The sequence below is a fragment of the Trachurus japonicus genome, chromosome 11 (genome assembly GCF_045865225.1).
Source record: "Trachurus japonicus isolate A0001 chromosome 11, Traja_1.0".
NCBI classification, from domain to species: Eukaryota; Metazoa; Chordata; class Actinopteri; order Carangiformes; family Carangidae; genus Trachurus; species Trachurus japonicus.
Window position 1 is genome coordinate 3,834,182 of NC_140917.1, and position 12,808 is coordinate 3,846,989.

General features: G+C 42.3%; 1 protein-coding gene across 1 annotated transcript; it reads right to left on the reverse strand.

The window, feature by feature from the left end:
* Positions 1–2,792: 2,792 nt before the first annotated feature.
* LOC146977926 (nuclear factor 7, ovary-like) lies at positions 2,793–4,429 on the reverse strand. Its single transcript, XM_085790702.1, has 2 exons — positions 4,318–4,429; positions 2,793–4,211 (listed from the first exon to the last, which is right to left on the reverse strand). Exon 2 carries the CDS (start codon positions 4,192–4,194, stop codon positions 2,797–2,799), a length of 1,398 nt encoding a protein of 465 aa, XP_085646828.1. The 5' UTR covers positions 4,195–4,211; positions 4,318–4,429; the 3' UTR covers positions 2,793–2,796.
* Positions 4,430–12,808: the final 8,379 nt, after the last annotated feature.

Sequence of the window (12,808 nt, forward strand, 5' to 3'; positions counted from 1 at the left end):
CTTCGGAGAACAGTGAGCATCAAACTTGCTAAGCACTACATCCAACTTTTCATTATCTTCAGGACTGTCAAACACGAACGTGTTAAATACTTCTATGGCCTGTGGCCCTGCTATCGTTAGCAGCAGCGCTACCTTTCTTGCCTCCGGCTTTTCCTCGAGTCCCGTAGCAGCAACATAAAGGTGAAACCGCTGTTTGAAGGTGCGCCAGTTCTCGTCGACATTCCCCGTTAGTTTCAAACTTTCCGGTGGTTTTAAATCCATGTCGCCCATTCGAGTTTACTCCTGGTACCATGTCATGTTCGTGTTCCAAGGATGAGGCCGTGTTGATAGCAAGTAACTTAGTTTAATGTCCCACGTTCTCAACAACATACATGAGGCTCCATGCAGTCTTGCTCTACCCTCTAATATGGTACGGTAAGCTGACTACTAACCAGTACTGCCGCCTAGCGGTCAAACATGTAATAACATCTAATCATAACAGACTCACTCTTAGGAAGTTGTTAGTTTGGTCTGAAGCTGAATCTGATCGTCTCTTCTTCAGTCTGCAACTCTGTGACTGAAGAAGAAATGCAGCAGTTTCCTGGTTTTTGAGTCATGTGAGGGGGCGGAGCTTTGTCAAACTGAATGTTCAGCAGGGTGACGCAGCAGCTCAGTTCAGTTTCTGTTTGTGGATTATTTAATGTCTAAAGTCTGAAGAAACTCAAAGTGATACATGTGGTGCAGTAAGACGCAGCAGATCAGTGGAGCAGAAACATGAAGAGAAGAAAATAGTCCAGTTTTTCAAACTTGTACTAAAGTTCAAAGAGAAGTTTAGAGCAGCAGCGACTGTTCACAAAAACTCTGTGTTGTTCTTTGTCTTTATTTTTCCCTGTTCCTGTTAAATCAGTGGTTTTCTGAACAGAGATGTTTCCCTACAGATTTCTTCAGAGGCCTGTTCACAGACCACCTAACTCTAAATAACCCCCAGTACAATATGCCAATTCAGCAGTTCACACATTATGGATGGATGGATCCTCCTGCAGTCAGATCTGGACTCTGATCACATGGATGAGTTTTGGCTCACAGGAGTCGGCCAGCTTCTTTAAGACTCTACCTGACGGACCTCAGAACCAGGCCTAGGAGCAGTGGTGGTGGGATTTCTCTCACTGAAGGTTTACTGTGCCATGCTTAAATATTAAGTTCCACTTTATAGTATGTTATCGTATACTTCTCAACAGTATGTAAATCCTACACACAGACCGCCATCTGTGGGAATGTACACTTCTTTGTACATGGTCCGGGTCCTGTATGTTAAGTTGTTGCTGTTACCTGTTGACCACGTGCTGCGCTGTCAAAACACCTATGAAAACAAACGTAGCTTTGTAGGGGACGAAGGCCTTTAACTCACTGATGGAAAGAACTAAGATGATTTAGTCAGTTTTTAAATACTTATACTTAAAGGGACAATGAGGAGTTTCTATTTGGTTATTAAAAAGTCTCATGTTAATGTGGATGAATCTACGTTACCCACACTTGTTAATGGGCTCATTTTCGATAAATATATCGTTTTGTCTCTATCGTTATTTTGTTATTATTAGTGGTGGCGGACCAGCATTTCCGTACTTTCGGTTTCGTGGCGAGTCATGCGAATAACGCAGCTGAATCGCTGTTTATGGTCGGAAATACGACGGTATGTGATCGTCTTCGAACCTCTGACTTTAATTCTTGATGAATGAAAACATGACTCTGTCTTGTGAACTGACTAGGAGCTTTATTTTGCTTTTATGTGTAAATAAAAGACCACATAACTAATTAATGTGCAACAAGTTACATCTCTAAATGAATAAGAATTCAAAATGAACTGTACATTAACCAGTTAATCATTACAATGTAGAAATCAGTCAGACTGAGTTTTTCTACTTTCAGTACATTTACGTTAATAGACAGAAATATTTCAGACTGCAAAGTGTTCTTTTTTTACATAATTAGATTAAGATGTAAGACGTGTTGTGTATTCAGTGATGGAGGAACATCAGAGAACTGTTTACCTGTAATGATCTGAAATCTGATTTGAGAGAGTCTTAATTCATTAGTGGAGAACTTCAAACACAGGCCTGCAGTGAAGACATGATACCTGAGAGATGTAGAGTTAGTTCAAGACACCATGACAACAGAAACACAGCATTTATCAACGCTAACCCTTTTGCAGGATGTGCTTCATTTACAACTTGAAAAATAAATACATTTATACTAAATATGAACATTCATTCCTAGGCAAGTTTTGAGGAACTTGTACTGAAACTACTCCACAACATTTATTGTTATGTAGATACAGGAGACGTTAAAGACGAAGCTGAATATGAATTCAAGTCAAGACAACATTTAATTAAGTTGATAAAGACAGGAACAAATGCACATTCAGCTTTTGTGATGAACTGACATGTTGATACATCTTAGATCATTTCATATACAAACTTTTTACATTAAACCAGAAACACTTTTCAACTTTTCATGTTTGACATTTTATCATCTTGAGAAGAATTGAAAATAAAGATTGATCAATGAACACCTGATCAAATGTTCAGTCATTTATATTTTTTTAGCTCATCATTCCACAAAAAGTCATAATAAGAAACGTAATGTGAAATGACTCAGAGAGATAAAAAGAGTGAAAATATTTTACAGATTAAAAGTAGTAAAAAGGAAAAGTAGAATAATGAGACAGCAGGAGGACAGGTGCAGTTTAAAAGGATCAATTCACTGACTTTTCCCTTTAAGAAATAAACAACATTATAAATATGATCATCCTCTTTATCTCTAACTGCTCTGCTCCACTGTCACTGACACCTTCACTGGTAACAGCTTCACTGGGAGTTTATCACAAATGAGAATGAATGGAAACATCTTCTGAGTGAAAGTGTGTGTGAAGGTGTGTATGTGTGTGTTAGTATCAAGATCAGAGAACGACAGTTTTCCTCTGTTGAAGTCCAGATTCACTCTGATCCTCTGGAACTTCTTCTGCTCTGGGAGAACAGTGGCTGGAGCTGATGGTGAACCTGCTTTGTATTTACCTCCACTGAACCATAACTCCCATAATCCAGACAGTATCTTGTCTCCCTTCCTCTGCTCAGACTCTGGTAACACACCCAGTGCCCACCCTGTATTGTCTCCAACCTCGACATCCCAGCTGTGAGTCCCTGAGTTAAAACCCTCAGAGCCCAGGACAGAGGGGTAATAATCAAACCTCTCTGGATTGTCAGGAAGCTTCTGTTTGTCCCCTCCTGTCACACTGGTCAGATCTCCAGACAGGATGAGTCTTGGATCAGCAGTGTTTGGGTCCAGAACCACAGGACTGTAGGAGACCATGTCCTTCATCTTGTTCCAGATGTTGAAGGCCAGGTTGCCCAAGTGTTTGGCCTGGTCTATCAGAGCTCCTGAGTCCAGCTGTGGATCCTCCAGCAGGGGGTGCTGCTGGACTCTTTCCACTGCAGCCTTGTAGTTGAGCAGGAATGAGACGTCTTCAGCTCTCAGCTCGTCCTCTGTGGCTCTGACTGTGTGTGAAAGAGCTGCTATCTCTCTGCTCAGAGCCTCCATCTTCTCCTTCATCCTCTGACTCTTCTGCTCCTCTTCCTCCCTCAGTGCAGCCATCCTGGCCTCCTCTTCCTCTACTAGAAACTGGTGAAGCTTCTTAAACTGCTCCTTAATCTGCCTCTCTGTGTGTCGGGCCTGGACCTTAATGTGTTTTGCTGTTCGACCAAACTTCACTTGAACTTCTTCAAAACCCTTTAACTTCTTCTTTAAGGGCTCCAGGGTTTCCTCAAGTTCCTTCTTGGGTTTCAAAGCAGCTTCATTGATGGGTCTGAATCTGTGGTTGGTGTGTGTTTCTGAATCTCTGCAGATGAGACACACTGGCTGCTGATGGTCCAGACAGAAGAGTTTGAGTTTCTCAGAGTGCAGACTGCAGAGAGCCTCTGAAGATCTCTGCTCTCTCTCTAGTAAGAAGCTCTCACACAGGTTCTTCAACACCAGGTTACAGGGTGGTTGGTTTCTTGAAGATCTTGTCTTACAAACTGGACACAGTGGATCTTGTTTCTCTCTCCACCAGCTTTTCAGACAGTCTTTACAGAAGCTGTGGCTGCAGGACAGAACAACAGGATTTCTGAAGACCTCCGTACAGACCGGACAGCAGAGATCCTCCTCTAATCTGGAAGCCATTTAGTCTGTGAGCGAAGCTGAAAACACAGCAGACAGGAAATGGAGTCAGTCATGGCCCTCCCTCCTCTACTGACTAGACTGAAGTTTACTGTGACTCTGAGTCCAGGTTTTAGTCAAACTCACCTTCAGTGTGGAGTGTCAGCAGGTTGAAGCAGCAGTGTTGTAGCTGGACTCACTCACAGGAAGTTGTTAGTTTGGTCTGAAGCTGAATCTGATCGTCTCTTCTTCAGTCTGCGTCTCTGTGACTGAAGTTGAAGTACAACTGTTTCCTGGTTTTTGAGCCATGTGGGTGGGCGGAGCTTTGTCAAACTGAATGTTCAGCAGGGTGACGTAGCAGCCCTGTTTTGTTCCTGTTTGTGGATTATGTAACTCTTTCGCGAACATTGACGAGTAAACTCGTCAAAACCGTTTTTTTATAGATTACAATAATAGACACTCTGAGGTACCCTGTGTGTGAATATGGTAGTCCTCTGATATGTAAAACTTTTTTAAACTAAAATCAAAACATAATGTTTTTTATAAACTGTGTGATCTTGGTTTTGTTTGAGTAATCGGTCTCCTTGAATGCTGCTCTGGGACAGCGTGCAGCGCTGTGCGGCTGTCGGCTACAGTGTTGCGACTTTCTCACTGAATCTGGCGACTTTCCAAACCCTCTTGGTGACTTTTGACAAAAGCGACCGATGACAAATCTGGCGAGTTTTTCCGGTGCTGTTACAAAAGGTTTCTGGTTTGGAGACTTGGACCTGAAAGCCCGTTATCACTGCTGTTTTCACCGTGCAGCGGAGCGGCGCTGCGCAGCGGGTGCTGTGACCGGCCGCCCCCGCCCCCAGAGCACTCATCACCGGCCAGTCACACAGCAGTGTCACGGAGCTGCTGCGCTGCGGCCAGAGACACGCCCCGCTGCTCTCCAAGCTGCCACACCCCCCAGATTTGCCTACAAATATATTTATTTAGCCGTAGAAATGATTTGGGAGACATGCCACACTGCAGAGAACCGGTAAAATGAGCCGATTGTCATTTGACACAAAAGTGCGTTTTTCTCTGAAACTAGAGCAGGAGCTCCGTTTTTGGAGAAACCCAGCTCTCTTCTTCTCCTTTGTACTCACGAACGAAACGGCGGAAAAACTCGCCGTTTTTTCGAGAAGCACGTTGGAAAGTCACTCTTCAACCACATGAAGACCGTTTGTTTCTAGGTGATGTACAGAGTTCGGTTCGACGTGAGAAAAAGGTAAACAAATAGCCAAAAACATGTGGTCCTGAGCGGATGTGCTGAGGAATTAGTGTGGTCGCGAAAGAGTTAATGTGTAAAGTCTGAAGAAACTCAAAGTGATAAATGTGGCGCAGTAAAGGGCAGCAGATCAGTGGAGCAGAAACATGAAGAGAAGAAAATCGTCCAGTTTTTCAAACTTGTACTAAAGTTCAAAGAGAAGTTTAGAGCAGCAGCAACTGTTCACAAAAACTCTGTGTTGTTCTTTGTCTTTATTAGGGCCACGGGCAATCGCACCGGGCACTGGTCCCAACAGCTATGAAACTACTGTTATTGTGTGGATTTTTTCTTATTTTTCATCTTCCGGACGCTTTTTCGATTCGCTACTGGACAAATTATATATCAAAACGTGCGTCCTGATCGGGATCGGTGTGCTATTACTTTTCTCAACAGTGTACGAATTTTTCGCGACGTAAGTCGCGAAAAACTGCGCAAAATTTTGCATTGAAGTTAATGGGACGGGTGGGAAAAAAAGAGCGAAAAAGACCAATCATTGGAGTTTAACAAATGTCTACTGCTCAGGCATACTTTCACCTAGAGACTCCATTTAAACTTTAAACAGTAGACACAAGTCTTGTGTATTGTCGTATTACTCCACGTTTTGATAGGTCATATAGTTTTTGATCAATCCCTGTTCAATGACCATGATAATTTTTGGAGAAATTCTGAGATTATAATGGGTGTGTATTGCACGGAATGTTCGTGTCAGAGTGCGTGACATCATCGGTTAGAGTGGGAGAGATGCCAGAAAAACTCCAGATTTTTTCTCTTTCCAAACTCCAAACAGCCACAATTTACACCCTACACACATAATTTCCACCACGTTTGTAGACGAGCTCATCCTCGATCTCATCATCTGCTCAAAATATCAGAGAGACTTACAGAATTTAAACTCGGAGCCTCTAAGTGCGGCCACGTCTGTCTCTGCTCCTCATTGACTCCAATACAAATATTTTCTGAGAGAAGCAGAGCGGCCTGATGTTTTAAAACTGCCAGCGTCGCCAAAATATTTACTGTAGAAACACCAAATCGTACCAAAATTTTCAGTAAGTCCTTAGAGCAACGTTGATCTGTGTTTTGTTCTGATAGGAGTTACCGTTTTGTCATGCTAAGCCTAAATGTGAGACCGGTGCAGAGGCAGAAAATGGCTCTTTTTCTCCACGTTTCTGTCTGTCTCAGCCTGCGGGGGCTCGTTAACTTCATAAACAATCCACCTGGCGCTCGTTTAAATGTTTATAAACACAGACACAGCTAAATCAGACTGACACAGGATGCAGCTACTAACTAACTATGTGTCAAGTCAGTCACACACACACACACACACACACACACACACACACACACACACACACACAGACTCTAGAGCCAGCTTCATGTGATTACAGTCACACACACACACACACACACACAAACACACACACACCTTCATGTGATTAAACACAGTTAACGTGCAACAGAATTTAAACTTAAACCATGATTTAATCTGGTTTTAAAGTTAAACCTTGTTGGTGTCAAATACGTCAAATGCCTCTCGTGGGAGCAGCTGATAGAGTCCCCCCAGCTGAAAGCAGCCCACCCCACCAGCCAGAGGGTCCAGGACCATAGGGACTGCAGTGGAGGAAGGCTGCCTTAACACCCTGCACAATGGCACCCAGTACACAGAAGTTAGACAGGACCAGTCAGCCCATCACCTGGTCCGTTCAACAAATCAGTTTATGCTACTGTGATTTATGTAGCCTAGTTAAATACTACAGTAATCATCATAGTGTATTGGCAGGAAAGACCATTTCAATCTGTATCAAATATCGATTAATGAATTAATCGATAATTTGCATGTTGGTCTTGGTTAAGTACCACCTTGAAAAAAAAAACAATGTTTTGTTGCTTAAGCTATTCAGTCATTCAATGGTATACTAAAATCCATGTGAAAAAAATGCTTCTCACTGTTCTCAGGTCAAATATTGATATGCGATTAAAATGCAATTAATTGCGATTAATTAATTACAAAGCCTCTAATTAATTAGATTAATTGTTTTAATTGAGTCCTGGCCCTATTACACAAGATAAACACACACACACACACACACACACACACACACACACACACACACACACACACACACACACACACACACACACACACACACACAGGTAACCTAATGTGGTTACAGCTCCTCCATATCAGTGCTTATAGAAAGATGATCATGTGTCTGTCTGATCAGCTCTGTCTTGACCTTAAGATCGTGGGTTTGATTCCCATGTTGACAGAGATGGGAAAACCGGCAGTAGCCCCGTGGGCCTTTCAAAATTTCCCGAGAGGAAATTTTCTAGTTTTTCCCTGTTCCTGTTAAATCAGTGGTTTTCTGAACAGAGTTGTGTCCCTACAGATTTCTTCAGAGGCCTGATCACAGACCACCTAACTCTAAACAACCCCCAGTACAATATGCCAATTCAGCAGTTCACACATTATGGATGGATGGATCCTCCTGCAGTCAGATCTGGACTCTGATCACATGGATGAGTTTTGGCTCACATGAGTCGGCCAGCTTCTTTAGGACTCTACCTGACGGACCTCAGAACCAGGCCTAGGAGCAGTGGTGGTGGGATTTCTCTCACTGAAGGTTTACTGTGCCATGCTTAAATATTAAGGTGGTTCTTGGTCCGGGTCCTGTATGTTAAAGGTGTACAGAAATGGCCGTTTGTCCTGTTTGTCGCGCCGAGTTGTCACGAGCTGCAACACGAGTTTACCCGAGTAAGGAAAACAAATTTGATTGGTCGTTATCGAGCGGGCGGGATATTCAAAGCTTGGGGCGAGACCGAGCTCCGTGTGTGTGTCTCAGACGTTTGAATGACGGATGACGGATCCAATATCAGTGGCTGGTGAATCGTGTACAGGCTGACGTATAATCTGTGCGCCTGCATTATCCAATGCGAAAAAAAAAATACACACTTTCATCCCGGATTTACTCAAAAATAGAATTTTGCACAAAGTTTGGCCTACATCGTCTGAAAGATGAGTTATCACATTAATTTTATGATCCAGAGTGGGCTCAAATTCAGTTTTCTTTTCTGTACACCTACAGAAATGCTCACAACAGCAAGCTGTGTAGCCTAAAAAGACAGAGCGACAAGCCGCTTATTTCTACCGTGTGATATCAAGCAAATATGACCATAATAACCGATAATAGAACACAATCTTTTTTTTCACGATCTTGTTTTATCTCCCAGCCGTTGCAGCTCAGTGGAAGCTAACTGGCAACCCGGAGTCTGAAATGCCACAGACGCTGTGACAGGGAGAAAGCACTGGGTGGCGACACATGCCAACCATAGAAATTCAAAACATAAACATCATTTGCGGTCTGCAAAAAAAAAAATGTAATGCGAATATCTTGGCTATAGGATTGTTGTTGGTGAGTTCAGTATGTTACATTATTCCTGAGTCTCTGTTACATATTAGGACGATTTTACAGCCAGTTGCTTTAGATTTCTTACATACTGTGCCTTTAACTATCCCTCCTGTCACCTGCTGCGTGCTGTGCCCTAATATAATACATCCATGGCTGTGCCCCGCTGCAGCAGACGGGCATCAGATACGTACATGACGTCACATGGAAGCGGTGCATTTAAGGTCTAGAAATGCCAGGAGAAATGTAGCTTCTGTGGGCTCGCGCTACTGATCAATTACATAGCTTAACTACTGAAAAGCTATTTGATGTAGAAAACAGCAACGCTTCGACCACGCTACTGAGAAATGTAGTTAAGTTACTAACGCCGCTACTTGTAACGACGCTACTGCCCAACTCTGCCTGTCGACCACGTGCAGCGCTGTCAATACACCAATGAAAACAAACGTAGCTTTGTAGGAGACGAAGGCCTTTAACTCACTGATGGAAAGAACTAAGATGATTTAGTCAGTTTTTAAATACTTATACTTAAAGGGACAACAAGGAGTTTCTATTTGGTTATAAAAAAGTCTCACGTTAATGTGGATGAATCTACGTTACCCACACTTGTTAATGGGCCCATTTTCGATAAATATATCGTTTTGTCTCTATCGTTATTTTGTTATTATTAGTGGTGATGGAAATGCTGGACGAGCCGACCAGCGTTTCCTTACTTTCGGTTTCGTGGCGAGTCATGAGAATAACGCCACCGAATCGCCATTTATGGTCGGAACTACGACGGTATGTGATCGTCTTCGAACCTCTGACTTTAATTCTTGATGAATGAAAACATGAGTCCGTCTTGCACTGGTCAAAGAATTATACGGTGCGCGCGGAGGCTCATAAATGTAGTGTGAAAACACTTCGCTTTTCCAAAACTCCTCGTTGTCCCTTTAAATTTAGGCCAAATTATTCATATCGTCTACATTACAGAGGAAATATTGTCACTCACATTAAGTTACTTAACACAGCATACCGGTTTCCCCCCTTGTGAACTGACTAGGAGCTTTATTTTGCTTTTATGTGTAAATAAAAGACCACATAACTAATTAATGTGCAACAAGTTACATCTCTAAATGAATAAGAATTCAAAACGAACTGTACATTAACCAGTTAATCATTACAATGTAGAGATCAGTCAGAGTTTTTCTACTTTCAGTACATTTACGTTAACAGACAGAAATATTTCAGACTGCAAAGTGTTATTTTTTACATAATTAGATTAAGATGTAAGACGTGTTGTTTATTCAGTGATGGAGGAACATCAGAGAACTGTTTACCTGTAATGATCTGAAATCTGATTTGAGAGAGTCTTAATTCATTAGTGGAGAACTTCAAACACAGGCCTGCAGTGAAGACATGATACCTGAGAGATGTAGAGTTAGTTCAAGACACCATGACAACAGAAACACAGAATTTATCAACGCTAACCCTTTTGCAGGATGTGCTTCATTTACAACTTGAAAAATAAATACATTTATACTAAATATGAACATTCATTCCTAGGCAAGTTTTGAGGAACTTGTACTGAAACTACTCCACAACATTTATTGTTATGTAGATACAGGAGATGTTAAAGACGAAGCTGAATATGAATCCAAGTCAAGACAACATTTAATTAAGTTGATTAAAGACAGGAACAAATGTACATTCAGCTTTTGTGATGAACTGACACGTTGATACATCTTAGATCATTTCATATAAACAGATACAAACTTTTTACATTAAACCAGAAACAATTTTCAACTTTTCATGTTCGACATTTTATCATCTTGAGAAGAACTGAAAATAAAGATTGATCAATGATCACCTAATCAAATGTTCAGTCATTTATAATTTTTTAGCTCATCATTCCACAAAAAGTCATTATAAGAAACGCAACATGAAATGACTCATAGAGATAAAAAGAGTGAAAATATTTTACAGATTAAAAGTAGTAAAAAAGGAAAAGTGTAATAACGAGGCAGCGGGAGGACAGGTGCAGTTTAACAGGATCAATTCACTGACTTTTTCCTTTAAGAAATGAACAACATTATAAATATGATCATCCTCTTTATCTCTAACTGCTCTGCTCCACTGTCACTGACACCTTCACTGGTAACAGCTTCACTGGGAGTTTATCACCAGTGAGAAGGTATGGAAACATCTTCTGAGTGAAAGTGTGTGTGAAGGTGTGTATGTGTGTGTTGGTATCAGGATCAGAGAACGACAGTTTTCCTCTGTTCAAGTCCAGATTCACTCTGATCCTCTGGAGCTTCTTCTGCTCTGAGAGAACAGTGGCTGGAGTTGATGGTGAAAGTACTGAATATTTACCTTCATTCAACCATAACATCCATAATCCAGACCCTATCTTCTTTCCCTTCCTCTGCACAGACTCTTGTTAACACACCCAGTGCCCACACTGTCTTGTCTCCAACCTCGACATCCCAGCTGTGAGTCCCCGAGTTAAAACCCTCAGAGCCCAGGACAGAGCAGTAATAATCAAATCTCTCTGGATTGAAGCTGCTGTTTGTCTCTTCGGAGTGCAGAGCCACACACACGCAGCAGCAGCAGCAGCTCGTCACAGAGGCTGCAGCCGGGGAGCTGAGCTCATCCGCTGGGCAACAGCTGTCCTCCTCCCAGGGAAGAAAACGAGCCGAGTAACTTCCCCACAGGTTTTTAGCATAGACTGTAAAAAGAGGTTTTTAGAGGTTTTCTGCCGGCTGGTTGAATTGTTTGAATTGCTGGTCTCATTGATGAAATCTAACAGTGGCACTGTGGCAGTCGCATTAGTTCATTTGAATGAAAAGTGAAGCAAGCAAGCAAACTTTATTTATATAGCACATTTCATTCCGAAGAAGCTTCAGGTGTGTGTGAGCAGCGCAGCCTTGGGGCTCTGTACGTACAAAAATCACCATATTTAGGCTACTTCAATAAATAAATAAATAGTTTTACAATGAGCCGATTGATTCATCCGCGGTCAGTTTATCCAAACAACGCCTGTAAGGAAATTCTCCGACGTGTTGGGAGGAGTGCAGAGCCATTAGAGCAGCCGAGCGGCACCAGCGGCTCACAGCGGCGGCGGCGGCCAGTGTGCTGACCTGATGCCTGGCCGGTCAACCTCCGGGTGTCGCGGTAAATTGAGCACTGTACAATGAGCGCGGCACGGCGCATTTACTGTTTATTAACAGCCAAGCGCGGTGTGTGTGTGTGTGTGTGTGTGTGTGTGTGTGTGTGCGTGTGTGCGGTGTGTGTGTGTGGTGAGAGAGACAGCAGGTAGAGGGGCTGACTGGCAGAGATGAGAGACAGTGAAGCTGTTCTTTTTTTCTGTGAGAGACTGCTGCGGCGGACCCAAACGAAACTGTGGCAGCTGATTAATGGAGAACACTGGTATAGTAACGTTACACCGTTTCCAATTCAGCCACAGTGTCACTGTCACAGCATCAGCTGCACTGCTGTGGAGAGTTGATGTGCGCTCCCGCACCAGCTTGGCTGATGGCTGCAGTAACCCTGACGGCCGCTACGGCCGTTGTATCGCTAATGAGTTTTATTCCTTGATCTTGCCTCAAGCTCCTTTAACACAGCATATTGGTTTCCCCCCTTGTGAACTGACTAGGAGTTTTATTTTGCTTTTTTGTGTAAATAAAAGGCCACATAACAAATTAATGTGCAACAAGTCACATCTCTAAATGAGTAAGAATTCTAAACGAACTGTATATTAACCAGTTAATCATTACAATGTAGAAATCAGTCAGACTGAGTTTTTCTACTTTCAGTACATTTACGTTAATAGACAGAAATATTTCAGACTGCAAAGTGTTCTTTTTTACATCTTTAGATTAAGATGTAAGACGTGTTGTGTATTCAGTGATGGAGGAACATCAGAGAACTGTTTACCTGTAATGATCTGAAATCTGATTTGAGA